Source organism: Onychomys torridus, chromosome 7 (assembly GCF_903995425.1).
Source record: "Onychomys torridus chromosome 7, mOncTor1.1, whole genome shotgun sequence".
Classification (NCBI taxonomy): domain Eukaryota; kingdom Metazoa; phylum Chordata; class Mammalia; order Rodentia; family Cricetidae; genus Onychomys; species Onychomys torridus.
The window spans coordinates 53,283,815-53,304,926 of NC_050449.1; the positions used below are offsets into that span (position 1 = coordinate 53,283,815).

The window sequence follows — 21,112 nt, forward strand, 5'->3', positions numbered from 1 at the left end:
TTTTCTTCAAGGATCTTTAAAAAAAAAAACGTTATTAATTTATGTGTATGGGTGTTTTGTCTGCATGTATATCTTTGTACCACTTGCATATAGAATCATGAAGGCAAGAGTTAGTATTGGGAATCGAACCCAGGTCCTTTAGAAGAGGAGTCAGTGCTCCTAACCCCTGAGCCATCTTTCCAGCCCCTCTTCAAGTATTTAATTTTTATCTCTCCCTCCCATTGCACTCTCGATGTTATATGTGTTAGATACGTATTCTGCCACCGAACTACATACCTAGTCCCTCTTCATGATTTTGTTTCATTTTACTATTGTAGGGCAATAGACGGTAGATAAGATTATAAGTAAGAGCAGTATTTCACACCAGTGGCCATTTCTTCTTGAATAGTTTACTTAGTCATTTGTTGCTTATCATACTTTGTCATCTTCTTCATCAGTCTTCTTCGATTGTTGGCTAGTCTTTTAAAGTTTGTTTACCTCCATTTTGTTTCTTCTTGAAGTCTTTTTTTCTTGAGGGGGGGTGGGGGTTTCAAGACAAGGTTTCTCTGTGTAATCCTGTCTGTCCCAGAACTCAGTCTGTAGATCAGGCTAGCCTTGAACTCAGAGATCCCCCTGCCTCTGCCTTCCGATTTCTGGGATTAAAGTTCTACACAGCCTCACTCAGCTTTCCTCGAATTCTTAAAATGTAGGATGCAGTGTTCTGTTTTTACTTCCTATAACTCTAAGTATCCGAGTACTTACGCTGCCAGGTGTTGTTGTTATTATTATTACTGTATTCCTCAGGTATATAAGGGTAGAAAAATGATTGAAAATTAACAATTTTAAGAAAATGATGTGTATCCAAAATGTAGTTCAGGAATATGGTGTTAGAAGAGTAAAAGATGGGGGCTGGAGAGATGGCTCAGAGGTTAAGAGCACTGACTGCTCTTCCAGAGGTCCTGAGTTCAATTCCCAGCAACCTCATGGTGGCTCACAACTATCTGTAATGAGATCTGGTGCCCTCTTCTGGCCTGCAGGCATACTTGCAAACAGAACACTGTATTATAATAAATAAATAAATCTTTTTTTTTTAAAAGAAAAACACAAGCAAAAAATTAAAATTACATTTGATAATAAAAAAAGAAAGAGTAAAATATTCAGAAAAGAGGAAGTTGATTTTGAATTCCAGAGAATTGGTTGTGGATGGTATTCATCTATTCATTGCACAGACTGGTCTACTCCATGAGTTCACTTTTGAACAATATAAAGCAGGCTTGTAACAATTTTGCCTTTCTTTTATATTTCAGTTCAGTGATTTAGTATTTCTTTACCCATGTTTTGTATCATAAGATGAAATTTTAATTACATTTTGCCTTTAAATTAGCTTTTAACCTTTGTTTTATTTTTTCATAATATTTTTGATGTATTTTATTGTTTAATAAGCACTCAAATCCTCTTTGTGCTTAACATTATACTAGATATTAGGATTTAAAATGTGATTCAGTCCTTAAGTGTTGGCTTTTTACACAAAGAGCAATAGAAAGTCCATTTTGAACTAAACTGTTTTCTTAGGCTTTTTAAAATTAATATTCTGGCAGCAGTGTGATTTGATATAGCACAGTTTACTATTGTGACAATTTACATCGGTCATATGAGTCTGTATTTCGGTTAATTTTTTGGAATAGTGGTGTACAGGCTGATGACAAGGTATACAGTGGTATACAGCCTGTGATATCATTTGACACTAGGTTCTTTTCTAGGTTCATAGGTTATTGACAGGCCTCTATTTCTTGTGATTATAAGTAGGACTGAAGTAATATTGCACCCCGTATCCATTGACCTCCCCACCGTCTTGGACTGTCAGTCAGGATCCAGTCTTAGAAAGTAAAGGTGGCATGTTGTAGGTGGGCTTTTCTTTCCTGCCTGCCAGTTCCCAAATAGCTAACTAACTCACTGTGTATAGGTTTCATAGTCTATTTTGGACAGTTTCATGTGTCTGGACTCATAATAAGGCAGAATGTCATGACAGAAGAGCATGGTGGAACTGAGCTATTTATGGCAACCAGGAAGCAGTGTAAACCACAAGAAAGGACTAGGGCAAGATATAAACCCCCAAGACAAATTCCAGTGACCTATTTCCTTCCATTCAGGTGTGACTTTTTATAGTTCTTTACTTCCTATTAAAATAAATAATAATATTATTATCTCTGCAAGTCCTCTTGCAGATACACACAGAGGTGTAAATTTTCAACCTCTTAGTCATCCTAATTCCAGTCAGGTTAACAGATAAAATTAGCTGTTACAGGGAGGGAAATATATAGAACACATGAGTAGAGAATAAGATTTTGAGACCATCTTAGGCACTGAAGGGAAGAAGCAGTAATAGGAAGGAGAAAGATGCTTGCTTTGTGTAGAATGGTGACATGATCAGTAGGATTTAGTAATGACTTGAATAATGGGAGACAGGATAGAAATGGAAATGATAGATCAGATGGTTTTACAGATACAATGACTAGAGAGTATAGAATTAGGTGGAGGTTAAAGGGTGAATTGTTGTGGATGATTGATTGATAAATAAAACACTGATTGGCCAATAGCCAGGCAGGAAGTATAGGCGGGACTAGTAGAGAGGAGAATTGAGGGAAGTGGAAGGCTGAGGCCTGACTGTGGGCCAGGCAGGAAAACTCTAGCTACAGTGAATATAAACTAATTTGGTATATGTGGATTCTTTATGATTTGTTTTTAAAAATAAAAATTCTGTTTCCTATAACCAAATAGATTTGATTAATCTGAATTTGTCTTTTTTTTTTCTTTCTTTCCTTTTTTTTTTTTTTTTTTTTGAGCTGAGGATTGATCCCAGGGTCTTGCACTTGCTAGGCAAGCGCTCTACCACTGAGCTAAATCCCCAACCCTTAGTTTGTTTTTAACTCAAGAATTTAACTCATAAAATTTATTGTTATAAAATCCTATATGCTTGGATTATTTTCCTTCATATATTTTACATTGCTTAATTTGATGAATTAATTTCCTTCTTAGGGAAATAGATTATTATTATTATAGTTTACTGCTAAGTGAATGTATTCTTTTTCTTTTAAAAAGTGTTAAGATGCATTGTATATAATTTACCAAAATGTAGAATTTTCAGATCACATGCCATTGTTTCCCTGTTAGGGCTCAAAATAATTTTTATTTATTTTAAACTTTCTAGTGTTGACAATAATTTGATAAATTCTTTCCTCTCAGTAATTCTTTTTTTCCTGGAAATGTGAATTAATTAATTAATTAATTAATTAATTAATCTGTTAAACTATTTTAAAGGTAGAGCTGTTGGTGTCTTGAAATGTGAATTTAAAAAGATGTGGTTTTGAGAAAGTCTCATTCATTGTATGCCAACCCGGGAACTCATGATCCCTGCTTTATAGCTCTATAATAAACGCCTGGAGTACAGGTCTTTGCTGTGGTGCCTGGCTGAAAACATTTTTTTTTAAATATTATTGAAATTCAAAATAAGTTTATCACCTTTGTGTTATGTGTTATAGCATATCTCCAATTTATAGATATCTAAGCTATAGTCTAATAATTTGAGTGACTTGCCTGGTCCACACAGCTAGAATGAGTTCAGAAACAGATTGGCTGGACTTCTTCACTCTCTTATTTCCTTACCACTAGAAAACAGATGTTAATTTAAACAATAAAACATCATTACCATTTATATTCTTTTAAGTGGCAGGACTCAATTCTTTTTATATGTTTTAAACCAGAGAGAGAGAGAGAGAGAGAGAGAGAGAGAGAGAGAGAGAGAGAGAGAGAGAGACACTGTCTGTCTGTCTCTTTTGAGAGAAAGAGCCTGACTTTGTAGTTCATGCTGGTCTTGAACTCATGACAGTCTGCCTATTTCAACTTGAGTGCTGTGATTTACAGGTTTGAGCCACTAGGCCTAGCTTTAAACTGTTTTCTAAATGTGAATTATCTTTAATTAATAGCCTCTCTTCCCTTTATTTGCATGTGTGTGTTCCCGAGTTTGATACCTGGAATCTTCTGAAATGCTTTTTCATTTTATTTCTTTTCTTTTTTAACTTTAACTTTTTGAAGTAGGGTTCTCAGAGGAACCTAAAGCTTTCTAGGGAGCCAGCTTGCTATGTGCATGCTTGTCTCCTCCTTCCCATGTGGAATTACATGAAGTTTGCCATGGCCACTCCACATTTATGTTGGTTCTGGGGATCTGAACTCCTGTCCTCATGCTATTCTAAGAGGCAGTTTAACTGTTGAGCCTTCTCTTACTTTTCCCCGAAGCTAATTGAAATTGCTTGGATTGTACCAAGAAAATAGTGAAGTGGGAGAAAATAAAAATTTCATAATTCCTTAATTTACAAGATTGTTACTGTTTCCTAGGATAGAACAGTTTTACAGTACTGTGAATGACAATCTGAAGATAGCTAGTAAAACCATTGTGGCAGTATAATGTCTGTGTTTTAAGAGTGTAAGAAGGGACACAGCTTCCGCTGGCGCCAGTGGCCTAGCTCCCTACCGCTGCCCTTGGTCGTGTTGTGCTTGTCACTGGGCTGCAGCAATCACGATGTCTCCACTTGTTCGTGACTACTGGGTTCATGTATTGGTTCCCATGGGATTTGTCTTTGGCTACTACCTAGACAAGAGGAGTGACGAAAAGCTAACTGCCTTCCCGAGTAAGAGTATGCTATTTCAAAGGGAACTGAGGCCCAATGAAGAAGTTACTTGGAAGTAAAGCCTGTGGCTAAATCACAGAATGTTCACATTTTAAAAGTTATTGGAGAAATAAAAACATTTATTAATTAAAAAAAAAGAGTGTAAGAAGGATTCTACAAATGGTAATGTCCTTTTTGCTGTCAGATTTATTTCTTAACTTAGAATATTCTCTTCCATTATAGCTGGTATGGTCATTTGTTTTCACACTTGCCATTTTTCCACCTTTGTTTGGGAGAAAATATGCCCCCATAGTCAATAAAAAAAATGCTTTGAACTGAGTGATTCATACATCGTTTTTGTTTCATGACAGTTGTTTCCAGGATCCCTGAGTTGCACTAAATTAGAGTACATATAGAAAACTTTAATTATAGGCTATTTAAATTGACAGGAAATCCAGTTTCTAATTCAAAATAGGTTTTCCTTCTGAAATGAAAGAAAGAACAGTCTTTGTTATTGTATCTTAGTGAAATTATTCCCATTCCTCTTTATACTCATACTTTTCTTTGTGTTTTGTAGGCTGTGACAGTGAGAAACTCTATGGCTAAGTCTTTATATAGTGCTCTGTTTGACTGGATAGTGTTTCGTATTAATCATGCACTTCTGAATAGTAAAGATTTGGAACACGATACCAAGGTAAAGATCTGTTGTATTATATTTTATCTGAAAAATGTTCAATGAACTGGTGAGTACTTGAAATTTTAAGTAATAGCGTTACATAGAGTCAAATCAACTTTACTTCTGTTACTTGTTTCCCTATTCAGGTTAACTGTTCTGTCTTTCCATACCATTTCCCTATATGTTTATATGCTATGGACATTTATATACAACATTGATCTTAAAAACAGAAATAGAAACAGAATCAAACTTTATATTGTTTCAGTGTTTTCTTTTTATATAAAAATCTCTGGGGTTAGGGATTTAGCTCAGTGGTAGAATGCTTGCCTAGCAAGCAAAAGGCCCTGGGTTCAATCCTCAGCTCAAAAAAAAAAAAAAAATCTCTTAAATAGATTCTTATAAAATACATTTTCAAATAAAATTTCTTCAACTATGTCATTATATATTTTTAATAATTGTGTAATACTAGTGGGTATGGTAGTGTATGCCTTTAATCCCAGTACTTGGGAGGTAGAGGCAGGTGAATCTCTTGTGTTTGAGGTTGGTCTGATCACCTGACGAGAGAGTTACAGGACAGCTAGGGCTACATGAAGAAACCCTGTCTTGGGGGAAAAAACCCAAAAACAAAAATTGTAACATTTAGTGCCTTTGATGATCTCACTGTAAGTAAATATTTTTGTTCTATCCTGAACAATACTGAAATAAATATAGTTTTTTGAGACAGAATGCCACTGTAGAGCCAGGGTGTTCTTGAACTTGAGATCTTAATATGCTTGACTAATAGGTGCTTGGGGTTAAAGATGTACTTTACCGTTGGATATTCTTTCACTGAACTTTGTGCACTTCTCTGTAGTATAAATTCAGTTTATTATTGCTGGATTTAAGGATGTACATATTTTCAAGATTTGTTATCTGTTGCTTTCTCAAAAGGACTGTATATATACTTCTACCAGTGGTCTGTAGTTCCTTTTTTCTCTGAACTTTTATCCAAATTGTATATTATCAGTATTTGTATTTTCTTTTTTTTTTTTTCATTTGAGATTTTATCCCCCCCCCCCCGAGCTGAGGACTGAACCCAGGGCCTTGCACTTGCTAGGCAAGCGCTCTACCACTGAGCTAAATCCTCAACCCCGTAAAATTATTCCCCCCCCTTTCGTAAAATTATTCTTACATTTGTTTTTTTATTTCAAGTAATTCCATAACTATAAAATTAAATTTGGCCAGGTGGTGGTGGTGCATGCCTTTAATCCCAGCACTCAGGAGGCAGAGCTAGGCAGATTTCTGAGTTCAAGGCCAGCCTGGTCTACAGAGAGAGATTCAGGACAAGCACCAAAACTACACAGAGAAAACCCTGTCTCAAAAAACAAAACAAAAAAATTAAATCTGAATCTTATTGTTAAATGTACTTATTTGTGAAGGACATTATTTCATTTTCGTCTAAGTGACTAGATTTTTAGTAACCAGAATTACATAAAACCCTCTTGTTTTTGTTTTGCTTTGTTTTGTTTTGTTTTTTGAGACAGGGTTTCTCTGTATAGCTTTGGAGCCTTTCCTGGAACTCACTCTGTAGCCCAGGCTGGCCTTGAACTCACAGAGATCCACCTGCCTCTGCCTCTCATGTGCTGTGATTAAAGGTGTGCGCCGCCACCACCACCACCACCACCACCACCACCACCACCACCACCACCACCCAACTTCATAAAACCCTCTTGATAGAGATTTCAAAAAATCATATCAGTTTACTTACTGTGTCTCAGCACCAGTGGAGAAATTTTCCCATTTAATCAAGAGTGTTACATCTCATGTTAGAATGAGATTGAGTTTGGGGTTGTGTTACATGCTTGTAATCATAGCACTCAAGAAGCTAAAATAGGAAGATTAGGACTTAGAGGCCAAGACCCATTTTCAGGGGTGCAGGTTAGGAGGTAGAAAAAGATGGAATGGTTCATTAGTTTTATTTTTGTTGTTACTATAAATAAAATATCTGACAAGTATAACTTAAGGACACTTTATTTTGAATCACATTATGAAGGTACAGCCCTCCATCATGGATAAGTATGCCAGCAAGGGCTGGCTGGTTTCATTTTATCTATAGAACAGAAGCAGAAAGAGATGGATTCTCTCTCTCTCTCTCTCTCTCTCTCTCTCTCTCTTCATTGTATTCATCCTGGGACACCACCCCTATGTCCCCATACCTCAGCCAATGGAATAATGCTGCCCACATTCAAGGTGGGTCTCCCCACCTCAGCTAAACTCTCTGGAAATGCCCTCAGAGATATGATCTGAGATTTTTCTCCTAGGAGGTTCTACATTCTGTCAAGTTGGCAGTGAATATTAATAATCAAACTTGGTAACAGATATTTGAGTTGAATCTGAATCATTCATAGTAAGATGTTACAGAGATAATTCCTAGAAGTCAAATATCCAGAAAGAGAATAGTAGACATGTTCTCTCCTAAATAGCTATTATTTGAGTGTTGTTGAATTTACCTGCTAGCCTTAAGACCCCAAAACGTGAGTTCTTGGATAGTTGTAAATGTACACACACACTGCTATTGGTGAGTTAAGGTGACATCTCTGTCCTCCCACTCACATCTCCGTCAGTTCTTGGCAACTATTATTGTAAAAGTTGAGAAAACTCTTAAACACTGTAAATTACCATAAGATAACCACTGCAACAGGAAAATATAGATTGCTCTGATTGATTGCCATTTTATATTTTTACCATCTGCCACAAGTCCATTTTCTTAAAAATCCATTCAATTTCATGTCCAATGTTTAATAAATATCCATGTATTAAAGATATTTCTAACAAATTATGTGGTATTATTAAAGATACCTTCCTAAATGCATGTGTGCATGTATGTGGGTATGTATGCATATGCATATGTGTTGATGCTCACAAAGGCCAGTGCTGTCAAAAAGTGGGAATCACTGATGGTTGTCAGTCGCTCGATGTGGGTGCAGGGAACTGAAAGTAGGTCCTTTGCAGAAGAAGTATGTGCTCTTAGTTGCTGAGCCATCTCTCTAGCCCCCAAATATGTTTCCAAAGTTAGAATGAAGTACATTTTCCTGTTGCCATGGTTTTATGTGATAATTTACATCAGTGATTAACAGATTGCTGTATATTTTATTTGAATACTGGACAGCACCAGAAATGTTACAGAAAGGAGTATTTTATTACTTGTAATAAAATAAATAAGCTTCTTTTCAAATAAATTTTCTCTTGTTTTACAGACTTTGTCCATTGGTGTTCTTGATATTTTTGGTTTTGAAGATTATGAAAATAATAGTTTCGAGCAGTTCTGTATTAATTTTGCTAATGAACGTTTACAGCACTACTTTAACCAGCATATCTTCAAGTTGGAGCAAGTGAGTATCTAAATATGTGTATGTTTGCCCTTCTGCCCAACTTTTGAATATTTGTTGTAACTTTTGCAGTTTGCATTTTTTTTTCTTTCTCCAAGACAGGGTTTCTCTGTAGCTTTGGAGGCTGTCCTGGAACTCGCTTTGTAGACCAGGCTGGCCTCGAACTCACAGAGATCCACCTGGCTCTGCCTCCCGAGTGCTGGGATTACAGGCGTGTGCCTGTAATTTACCAGTCTCAGTGTCTCTCTTGCTGTGGGATGTTCTGTATATCAAATGTGTTGCTCTGATTGGTTAAAATAAATAAAATGCTGATTGGCCAGTAGCCAGGCAGGAAGGATAGGGTAGGCGGGACAAGGAGAAGAGAATGCTGGGAAGTGAAGGCTGGGGGGGGAGACACCGCCATGAGAAGAAAGATGTAAGGTAATGGTAAGCCACGAGCCACGTGGCAAAGTATAGATGAATAGAAATGGGTTAATTTAAGATAAAAGAAACAGATAACAAGAAGCCTGCCACAGCCATACAGTTTGTAAACAATATAAGTCTCTATGTGTTTACTTGGTTGGGTCTGAGTGACTGTGGGACTGGTGGGTAAGAGAGATTTGTCCTGACTGTGGGCCAGGCAGGAAAACTCTAACTACACATGTGTCCTTCCTAGGGTCCTCCCAGCTAGCTAGTCTCCTTGGAACTGTGGGTTTCAGTCTGGTTATCCTTTGCTTTACATCTAGTATCCACTTATGAGTGAGTATATACCATGTTTGTCCTTCTGAGTCTGGTTTACCTTACTCAGGATGATGTTTCTAGTTCCATCCATTTTGCAGTTCACACTTTTATTCAGATAGTATGGTGGTGATATCGCTCACTGTAAGGAAATGACAAGTCAGAGCAAAGATTTTTCAGCCGTGTCATACAGACATTTCTTACTTTTTCAGTAGTTGCTAGGTATCAAACCCCAGTCCTCTGCAAAAGTAGCAAGTACACTTAACCACTGAGCTATCTCTCCAGCCCCATCAAGAAAAATTTTACATAGAGCAATGCATTTATTCTAAACTTCCTTTTAAAAAGTCTAAAATTTTCCTAAATTAAGGGGAATTAAGACAAGATGTGTTGGAGCTAGAGAGATGGTTCAGTGAAAACAGCCTTGGTTCTTCTTCCAGAGGACCCAGGTTCAAGTCTCAGGACTCACGGCAGCTCACAGCCATGTGTACTCTAGTTGCTGAGGATTCAACAACCTCTGTTCTCTTCTGGCCTACGTGGGCTCCAGCCACACATGGGGTGCACAGACAAACATGACATTCAGGTAGAACAACCATGTACATAAAATAAAAAATTTAAGAGAAATAAAAGATGTCTCTTTGGTGCAAGCTTCTTAATGAACCAATTGTAGAAAGCCAGCATTAGTAGACACTTAAAACCTGTAATTATAGGGTTTAATGAGTTTGGCACCTGGTATGAGCTTTGAATGTACTTGATAAAAGAGTGACACTATACAGAACCTCTTCTTGCAGATGCCCAGCAGAGGGGAAGCAGAGAAATTTAAGTCTGCTTAATGTAGATTCTACCCCTTCTTAGAGTTTTGTTCATGGCTCCTCCATACCACAGTGATAGAGAGGTAGTTTAGGTTATTTTTTTTTTGAACCATTCCTAGATGCTCAATAACTTGAAGACTGTTGATAAAAGTATTGCTACCTACCTCCTGCACTTTTGGACACCATCTCCCTAGCACTCTTTTCACCTAGGGCAATTAGGTGTGTGGACCTCAGGTCATCCATTTTATACCCACTGGTGTGTGTCTTGGTAGTCTAGCAGGCACAGTTCTCTATGTGAACATCTGGATGTCAACAGGACCCATGAGAATAGTCCCACATATGTGCCAGATTCTCCCAACCCCACTCAGTGAGGTTAAAGGAGACACTCATTCAGCACCATATCCCTGACTGGTCTGGTTACAGGTATAGCAGGAATTTCTCAGCAGAAAGAGATTTTGGAGTTGCCTCCTGGTGCATTCAGGACCTTGTAGGAATGAGGACATGGTCCCAGCCTGGGCTCATGGCTTGTCTAAGACAGTTTGTTGTGGTCTACATCTCTTGAGCTGCCCTTTTCACCCTCCTCTTCTCAGGGCCAGGAGTTTGTTGCAGCTTTAAGGTCAGGTTCAGTCTTCACCTTTCCCCAGTAAAATGCAATCCTTGTGCTTGTTTTGGTGTGCCAAAGGTGCAGTGGCAGTGACTGAGGGCCCAAGAATGTCACTGCCATATCACCAAGTGGGCTCAGATATTGTTGAGCCTGTACAGGAGTTGATTTATCATAGATACCAGCCACATTCTTTACATTTCTGGAGGATTTATCCTCTTGGGTATTATTCGAGGTCCTTCAGTTGCTCCACAACTATTAGATACCACCCTGTTTGGCTTGCTTGAAGGAACAGCTGCTTTGAAAAAAAACTTGATTCTCCTCCAAGGGGCTTCATGTCAGGGGTTTAACCAACCGTCCTTACCATGGAACATGCCACCACTACATCATATCCCTTATTTATTTGTGGTGTGTGTGTGTGTGTGTGTGTGTGTGTGTGTGTGTGTGTGTGTTTGTGTATGTGTGTGTGTATGTGTAACAGCAATAATTTTTTTCAGAGGAAACAGTGGGAGACAAGACAATAGGATATTTTTTCTTAAAACTAAAGCTTACTATTTAGGCTGCTTATTAGTTGTATTCTTATTATAACACAAATGTTCAAAGTGGAATGAAAAACAGTAGAATAATAATAATAATTACTACTAATTATTATTATTTATTATTATTTTGGTTTTTTGAGATAAGGATTCACTGTGAAACTCTTGCTGTATTGGAACTCATTATGTAGTTCAGGCTGGCCTCAAAGTCAGGAATTTGCCTGCCTCTGCCTCTCAAATACTGGGATTAAAGGTATGTGCCACCACTACCTGGCTGTGAAATTATTTTTTAAAGTGTGTTAGTATATTACTAAATTTGACAAAGATAGGGACTTTTCTAGTTTAATGTTTAAATAGAATTAAAATACACATGGAAAATAGCATATACATAGATTGTGACATCTTTGTGTTAACTGGTAAGTTATGGAAAATTTTATTTGTGTTAAACATTGAAAGTTAAAGATGTATGTTACAATTTCTAGAATATGCACAAAATAGCAAATGAATATAAAATCTTTTCCAAATTAATGTGGATTATAAGTAAAGCAAAAATAACCCAGCCAATCAAAACACTAACAAAAGGAAGCATAAAAGAAGTGCCTGGAAACTGGGGCATGTGGCACATATTTGTAGTTCTAGCTATTTGGAAGGCCCTAGGCAACAAAATGATAAGCAATGCCAAGAAAACGGGATAAATGAGCGAAAGAAGAAATAGTAAGGTACCAGGGAGTACATTAAGCATAAATGAATTGATTACTTTAGTAGCTGAAAATCATCAGACTGATAAATAGCAAACAGTTTATCAGAGGCATTCCAAATATTATACACAAAGCTAAAAGTAAAATGGTATAAACAAAGGTTTATCAAACATTAACAAAAAGTGTTTGTAGCTCTAGTATTGAGTATAAAAGGGAGTATTTCATAATGCTAAGAAGATCAGTTCTTTTTGTGTATTTGTTTGTTCTTAAGACAGGATTTCTCTGCCTAGTTCTCGCTGTCCTAGAACTTGCTCTGTAGACCAGGCTGGCCTTGAATTCAGAGATCCCCTGCCTCTGACTCCAAGTGTTAAGATTAGCATGTGTATAGTCCCAAATTTATAGGTATCTGATAAGATAGTTTCAAAATACTTGAAGAAAAAATTAATAACTAAAATCAGGAATATATATTTGCATGTGTAAATCGAATATTTTAACTTTGTATTTTGAATAACTTAATAGAACCAACATTCAAAATACCAGAAAGGATATAAAAGCATTATTATAGGCTATTAAAGTATCAAAAAAAATCAATAGGTACTTTAGTGTGTATCCCATTGCTGTCTGCCTTGTGTATCAGTATGCCAGTTTCTCTGAACTTACTGAGACCCAGTTAATGAAATGATATGAAGAATACTAAACCCCATCTGAAGAATACATTTTTTTCTAAGTTCACATGGGATATTTACAAAATTAGTGCTTATGTTGTTTTGGACCATAAGGCAAGGGTCAACTTTCCAAGATTTAACACATATTTTAGTACTATAATAAAATTATAAGCTGGGCGGTGATGGTGCATGCCCTTAATTCCAGTACTTGGGAGGCAGAGTTGGGAGGATATCTGAGTTCAAGGCCAGCCTGGTCTACAGAGCAGAGTACCAGGACAGCCAGGACTACACAGAGAAACCCTGTCTTGAAAAAGAAACAAATAAAATAAAGTTATTATAGAAACTAATAAATAATGAGAACAGAAAGTACATGTAGAGATAAAAGTTAAGAAATGTCCCTTGATGGCTAGATGTATAGTGTAATGGGAAAACACTTGTTAGCATTTGTTGAGATTCCTACAGTTCAACACTCACTGCTGCCAAACAACCCCAAAAGTTCAAAACTGTAGTTAGAGTTTTCCTGCCTGGCCCAGTCATGACAAATCTCTCTTACCCGCCAGTCCCACAGTCACTCAGACCCAAACAAGTAAACACACAGAAACTTATATTGCTTACAAACTGTATTGCCATGGCAGGCTGCTTGTTATCTACTTCTTCTATCTTAAATTAACCCATTTCTGTTAGTGTATACTTTGCCACATGGTTTGTGGCTTACCAGTACCTTACATCTTGTCATGGTGGCAGCTGGCGGTGTCTTTTTCCACCCAGCCTTCCACCTCACAGAATTCTCTTCTCTCTTGTCCCGCCTATACTTCCTGCCTGGCCACTGGCCAGTCAGAACTTTATTTACACAGAGCGATATCCACAGCACAAAACCAAGTAAATATGTTTCTTCTTTTTTTAATAAGCTCTTTATTGACAGATAATTCACATAGCATACAATTTTCCTGTTTGCACAATTTGATAGACTTTAGTCCAGCATCCTCATAGGCCCATTACACCATCACCACTTCCTGTTTTAGAACATCACTGTCTTTCTTTCTTTCCTTTTTTTTGAATGCCAAATGCTGTTTATTGAAGGAGGGAGGAGGTCTTAAATACAGGCTTACAGCACAATGATAGAACCCTGGAGGGCAGAAGTTGCATCTAAGCTGTTAACGCTCAATATGCTGTTGGATACACAGACAAAGAGCTTCCCTTAAGCATTCAGGAGGGTGGAATCTCGCAGGGAATTAGCATAGGGAGGATATCAAGGTCAAGGTCAGCAAGCAAGGCAACAGTTACCCAAAACATGGGCCAAGGCCAAGCCCCCCCCCCTACTAAAAAATGAGCTTCTGACTTAGGTTGTGTGGGACGTCAGCAGGTCACCTTACCAGTCATGGAGACACCTGTCCAGGCCACACGGGTGCTCTGTCTTAGGTTGGTGAGCGCCCCCCAGGCATTACCCATCTCTGAATACTCATTATCATACAGGCTCAATCGTGTGAGAGCTGCAGAGTTACCTGTTGCCAAAGATCTCTAAGTGGTGCGGGGAATATGTTTCTTAATAGTATAGAAATTAATAAACACAAAACTAGCTATAGTTAACCAGCATGATATGTTAATGTTATAGTTAATTTTATACCTGTTAGAACATTTTCATGTTAAGAATCAGTGATCACTCCTAAAACCTTGGAAAATGATCAGCAATTCAAGTCTGGGAAATAATTCCTTTATTTCCTTTCCTTTCCTTTCCTTCCTTCCTTCCTTCCTTCCTTCCTTCCTTCCTTCCTTCCTTCCTTCCTTCTTTTTTTTTGGTTTTTTGAGACAGGGTTTCTCTGTGTAGTTTTGGTTCCTGTCCTGGATCTGTAGACGAGGCTGGTCTTGAACTCACAGAGATCCTCCTGGCTCTCCTTCCTGAGTGCTGGGATTAAAGGCGTGTGCCACTGTGCAGGCTATAATTCCATTCTTAATTACCTCAGATAAAAGAAAAATACCTTGGAATAAACCTAACTAAGGAAGTGAAAGACCTGTACAACGAGGCCTTGAAAACAATGGAGGCGCTTGAAGATGGAATGATCTTCCATGATCATGAATTGGAAGAATTACTATTGTAACAAATACTATTCTATCAAAAATATGATCTAAATTCAGTGCAGTCCCCATCAGTATCACTAGTCAAAGAAATAATCTTAAAATTCATGTGGAAGTGAAAAAGACCCTAAGTAGCAGGAATGGTCCCAACCACAAAGAATGTTGTAGAAGATACCACTATATCTGATTTCAAGTTATATTAAAGAGCCGGGGCAGTGGCGATGAACACCTTTAATCTCAGCACTTGGGAGGCAGAGGCAGGCAGATCTCCGTGAGTTCGAGGCCAGCCTGGGCTACAGAGTGAGTTCCAAGAAAAGCACCAAAGCTACACAGAGAAACCCTGTCTCAAAAAAACCAAAAAAAAAAAAAAAAAAAAAAAAAGTTATAGTAAAGAGTCATAAACAAACATTTAGATTGGTGTAATAAGCTAGATGACCCAGATAAAACCACATGTAACTGCAGCCTAGTCAACAAAAAATAAAAAACCTTTGTTATATGCCTGTTATTTTCTGCAAGATAAATTAGTTGATATTTTGTTACTTGTTTTTTTCCAGGAGGAGTATAGAACTGAAGGTATCAGTTGGCACAATATAGATTATATTGACAATACTTGTTGCATAAATCTTATTAGCAGAAAACCAACAGGACTGCTCCATCTTTTGGATGAAGAAAGCAAGTGAGTATGGTGCTTTTCAGTTTCATGATTGACCATTGTGCTTTTTGAATGGCTTCTCCTTCATTTGAGGCAGAACCTCCTTCACTGTGTAACTGTAGCCTGGCTGGGACTAAGACCACTGCAGCCCCAGATTAGCCTCAAGACTCACAGGAGTCCTAGTTTCTTAGGCTCCTTAGTGATAGCTTTATAAGCATGTACCACCAACCAGCTTAGTCTAAGTAAGGTTAAATCTTCTAATCATGTTTCAAATAAAGACTTAAAGGTTCTTCTGTATATGTCTGGGAAGAAAACCATATACTTCCATGTAGACTGCACTAAATCCTGAACAGATTTTTTTTATAATCCTCTTACAAAGTTTGATGTTAAATTTTTTGATACGCTGTGCGGTGGTGGCACACGCCTTTAATCCCAGCACTCGGGAGGCAGAGGCAGGCGGATCTCTGTGAGTTCAAGGCCAGCCTGGGCTACCAAGTGAGTTCCAGGAAAGACACAAAGCTACACAGAGAAACCCTGTCTCGAAAATAAATAAATAAATAAATTTTGTGATACATATTTCTTTAGTCTTGAGAATTTTATACATGTATGCAATGAAAAATGATCACATCCACCCTCTCTTCCCTCCCTCCAACCTTCTTCTTTCCTTCCATATTATCTCCAATGTTCCAAATTTCATGTCCCATCCTCTTTTTTCCATTGTGTGTGTGTGTGTGTGTGTGTGTGTGTGTGTGTGTGTGTGTGTGTATGTAAGATCCACCTGCCTCTGACTCCTAGTTACTGGGATTAAAGGAGTGTACAATCACACTCAGATATTGTTTTGTTTTTATTATCTACTAACTCTAATTAGTTCTATGCAAATATGCATGGATGTAGGTCCATCTACTGGAGCATGGGAATCCTACCACTGGCCACATCCTGACATCTATGTTTTTAAAATATTTTTTTCCTGTCTCCTTCTTTTGAGTTTTATTTACTTATATCTTTTTTAAAATAATTTTTAAAGATTTATTTATTTATTATGTATATAGAAGAGGGGGCCAGATCTCATTACAGATGGTTGTGAGCTACCATGTGGGTGCTGGGAATTGAACTCAGGACCTCTGGAAGAGCAGACGGTGCTCTTAACCTCTGAGCTATCTCTCCAGCCCCTTTACTTATATCTTATTGGAGGGTGGAGTGTGTATGTGCTGTTGTACTTATGTGGAGGACAACATGAAGGAAGAGTGTTTATCCTTTCACCACATAGATCCTAGGGATCAAATGAAGTTGTCAGGCTTGGCAGCAGATGCTGTTACTCGCTGAACTATCTCATCAGTCCTTGAATTAAGTTTTACACAGGAAATGTCCTTGCTTTAAAATGAATAGTTACTTTGGATACAATCTCCCCCCAACTCCCCAAATAAAATCAACCCAGCAGCACCACGTATCCATGAGTGTTTGTTGAATATAGGACCTTGGGAGAAACTTTCTTCGCATGTTTATCCTGCTTCTTTAGAAACTTTCTTTTGCCCTTTCAGAGAGAGAGAAAAATTGATCATACACTTTTAAATTACCCAGAGGGTTAGGAAGTAAATGAATTTTTACCTACGGACAGTAAGATGAGTTTCTTACTAGAAGAGGGGAATATTCTGTGTGAGTTGTAGTTTACAGATGCTAGACTTTCCCAGGCTGGGGTTTGGAATTGCTTACTCTTTACCTTCGTTATCCATACCTTTTCTGAGTAGGAACACTGCACAATTAAAGCACCCTTAAAGGGACATTTATTTTGACAGTAGGCTTAGTGGCTTGAAACAAGGTAGGAATAGAATTGGTGGTAGTAGTGTAGAGCTATAGCTTCTTCTTCAAATTATGTTACAATCCTTTCTAGAATGGCTTTAGAATTTTGGAATAAACTTAGAAAGTTTTTAGGTCAGGATAGTATTTGAATGCAAAAGCTGACCACAGTTACTAGAATAATGTCAGTGTTGAAAACATACAAAAGGCTGGTCAGTGATGGTGCCTGGCTTTAATCCCAGCACCCAGGAGGTAGAGGCAGGTGGATCTCTGAGTTTGAGGCCAGCCTGGTCTACAGAGTGAGTTCAAGGTCAGCCAGAACTACACAGAGAAACTTTGTCTTTGAAAAACTTAGAGAGGGAGAGAAAGTGAGACATATAAAAGCTTGTTAACATTTGTTTAATCCCTGTAGGTTGGTGGGTAATGTCTGAAGTAGTTATTAGTAGCATTTGATTCTATTAACACTGCTATACCTAGCATTGTGCTTATTTTATGAACTAGAAAACCAGTTATGAAAGGTTACTTGGCTTGTTTCAGGATACTGACATAACTGCTAATATAAGCTAGGATTATCTAAAAGAAGTAGCCATTCTCTTTCCCGATTCTATTTTTGTTATAGTTTTGAATTTTTTTTTTTTTTTTTTTGGGTGGTTTTTTGAGACAGGATTTCTCTGTAACTTTGGAGTCCATCCTGGACTAGCTCTGTAGACCAGGCTGGACTCGAACTCACAGAGATCCTCCTGCCTCTGCTTCCTGAGTGCTGGGATTACAGGCGTGTACCACCACTGCCCGGCCTAGTTATAAATAATTTTTACACATTAAAATTAGTGTTTACCATTGGGCAGTGGTGGCGCACGCCTTTAATCCCAGCACTTGGGAGGCAGAGGCAGATGGATCTCTGAGTTCGAGGCCAGCCTGGTCTACAGAGTGAGAGCCAGGACAGGCATCAAAACTACACAGCTAAACCGTGTCTCGAAAAGCAAAAACAAAAACAGAGAGAGAGAGAGAGAGAGAGAGAGAGAGAGAGAGAGAGAGAGAGAGAGAGAGAGAGAGAGAAGAAAGAAGGATTTACTTTGGGTCTCAGTTTAAAAGGCTTTAATCTGTTTCTTTGTCTCAGTTGCTTTAGGCTTGAGGGGGCTGCTCACCCCAGGATATTCTAGAAACAAAGATAAGGGGGTGAAAGTGTGTTCTAGTGACCTATTTCTTTCAATTAGACCACATCTTCTAATAGTTTGTTCAGTTGTGGATTCATTATGACACTGTCATTTTTTTTTTAACCTGTGAACACTGCCACATTGAGGACTAAGCTTTAAATATATAAGTTTTCAGGAAACATTTTATATACAAATCATAACTCTTTGACTCTGGATCCAAAGGCTCATGTGTCTAGCTAATAATGCAAATTATTTAGTTCACCTCCAAGAGTTCCTGTATAGTTTGAACTTTAACCAAAGTTTGGCTAACGACTAGTACAGTGGTAGAGCGCCTGCCTATCATGCACAGGACCCTGGGTCCAATCCCCAGACTACCAAAAAAAAGCCAAAAATGTTTATCCCAAAGTTCAAAGTCCAGAAGGCAACTTTTAGTCATGATCTCTTACAAAATGAAAACTGCCAGTTGTGTACATTTAACATATAGTCGTAAGGACAGGCACAGTATCAACAGTCTTGTGCATAGGGAGGGATGGGTGCAAACAAAGGAGGGTCCTGGCTAAGGTCAAACCAAAACCCACTAGAGTAATATTAAATCTTGAACATCCATATCTATCACCCTAGTCACACAATGCTATAATCAGAGCTCTAATGGGCTTAGGTAGCTCCACCTTTATGGCTTTGCAATCTCCTGCTTTCCTGTCAACTCTCTGAAGCTGTTTGCCTTTTGCATTCTTTGGAGATCTTCCATGTTTCTGGCATCTCCAACTTCCTGTAGTCTCTATTGCAACTTGGGCTCACTCATAGCTCTCTTCTGGGTTTCTGACTCTGCCTGGCTTCCCTATCCTTCTTCTGAAATCTGGCAGAATCCCTCACAATTCCACAACTCTTTTTTTTTTAAATTTACACTCATGATGTTCATTAATTACACTCATGATATTAAATACATTTGTGTTATTCATTGATTACATTTGTAGTATTCATTTAATATTTATTTATGATATTCATTAATTACATTAATTTCCACAGCTGTTAATGTTTGCAAATGAGCATCACCTGGATGATACTAAAAACTGCATTTGCTGCCAACTTTACTGTTGGGGCCCACTTATCCTTGGCTCTTAAGTACTTGTACAGCGGTGATGAGCAAATGAATTTTGGGGAGACAGTTTTCTAGGAGGCCCTGTTTGAATAAGGCATGAGGAACTCTTCATGAACTGTATAGTATATATTAGACAGCACTGTAATTATAATGTACTTTAGTATTATGGTGTATAAATGACTACATCTTTCTCATAATTTGTCACCTCCCCCAATTTAGCTTTCCACAGGCTACAAATCAAACATTACTAGACAAGTTTAAACATCAACATGAAGAGAATTCTTATATTGAATTTCCAGCTGTGATGGAGCCTGCTTTTATCATAAAACATTATGCTGGAAAAGTAAAATATGGAGTAAAGGTCAGTACATTTCTTGCTGAATATGGTTTTAGAGCAGAGATATATTTTTTAAAATATAGAACATTTTTTATTCCTTGACCATTTTATGTATGTAAACAGTGTTTCTTTTCTTTTTTTCTTTTTCTTTTCTTTCTTTTTTTTTTCCCACACAGGGTTTCTCTTTTTACCAACTCAGAGATCCTCCTGTCTCTGCCTCCCAAATACTGGGATTAAAGGCATGTGCCACCACTGCCCGGTGTAAAAACATTGTTTCTTGATCATAGTCACCTCTAGCTCTTCCCCCAGATGTATGATTACTAGCTCTGGCATACTACTCTCTCATCTAGTTTTTGGAGGCTCTGGATCAGTATCATTTGGAGACACTTTGTAAGGATAGAACTGGAATTGAGATCTACTTTTCTAACTGATGTTTCTGCTGGTTTCCTTCTCAAGATAAATCTACTAGGCCATTCTAGTGAACTTTCTCAATATAGAAGAACAAATTGTTTTATTGTGTCTATATTGTTCAGATTGTCTATGTGTCTCAAACTCGTCCATTCTTATAGTTTGTTTCCTTTGATACGATACTCATAATGGTCTTTTAGAAGCTTCTGTTCTTGGTGTACCATTAGGTAGTTGTGAGCTTTCATTCTTACTTGGTTTATTATCCTGCATATATTTTATGTATCTCATGAATTGGTTAACTCTTAAATCTTGGGAAGCTTAAACTTGCCACTTAAGACACTCAAGTTTCCATGCATTACAGCAATAAAATGAAATCTTGAGATGAGTGTCTCATTGGTTTTTGGTATCGCTTTGTTTTCTGTTTTTGAGACAGAGTCTCATGTAGGTTAGACTAGTCTCAGATTTTCTGTGTAGCAAACAAAAAATGTCCTTGAATTCCTAATTCTCCTGCCTCTACATCCTAAGTGTTAGGATTACAGAGATGTTTCACCACGTCTGGCTGTGGTAGACATCCTAATGAAGGTCAGTTATCCATTTACTGATTCATTCATTTAAGAATTATTTATTGCTAGGTATGGTGGCTCATGCCTTTGATCCCAGCACTCTGGAAGCAAATGCAGGCAGATCCCTGTAAGTTCAAGGCCAACCTGGTCTACAGAGCAAGTTCCAGGACAGCCAGGGCTGTTAACATTATTTATTAAATACCATGTTGTCAACATTATCTGTTCAGTGTTTGCTATGATATAGTGATAAAACTGGACAGAAATATTTGTAAGTACATCATGTGCATATCAATGTATCATATTTCTAGCTATATGCTAC

The 21,112-nt window shown here is 37.7% G+C and overlaps 2 protein-coding genes across 9 annotated transcripts in view; both read left to right on the top strand.

The window, feature by feature from the left end:
- The window catches only part of Myo9a (myosin IXA), a 218,134-nt gene that overhangs the window by 89,324 nt on the left and 107,698 nt on the right, over positions 1-21,112 (top strand). For all 8 annotated transcript variants that reach the window (XM_036191772.1, XM_036191771.1, XM_036191773.1 and 5 more), the window contains 4 exons: positions 5,221-5,337; positions 8,556-8,690; positions 15,341-15,462; positions 19,705-19,846. In XM_036191772.1, the coding sequence (XP_036047665.1) occupies positions 5,221-5,337; positions 8,556-8,690; positions 15,341-15,462; positions 19,705-19,846 (516 nt within the window). The remainder of the gene's footprint in view (positions 1-5,220; positions 5,338-8,555; positions 8,691-15,340; positions 15,463-19,704; positions 19,847-21,112) is intronic.
- LOC118586895 (NADH dehydrogenase [ubiquinone] 1 beta subcomplex subunit 1-like) lies at positions 98-4,795 on the top strand. The gene is made up of 2 exons (XM_036192347.1): positions 98-103; positions 4,457-4,795. Exons 1-2 carry the CDS (start codon positions 98-100, stop codon positions 4,721-4,723), a joined length of 273 nt encoding a protein of 90 aa, XP_036048240.1. The 3' UTR covers positions 4,724-4,795.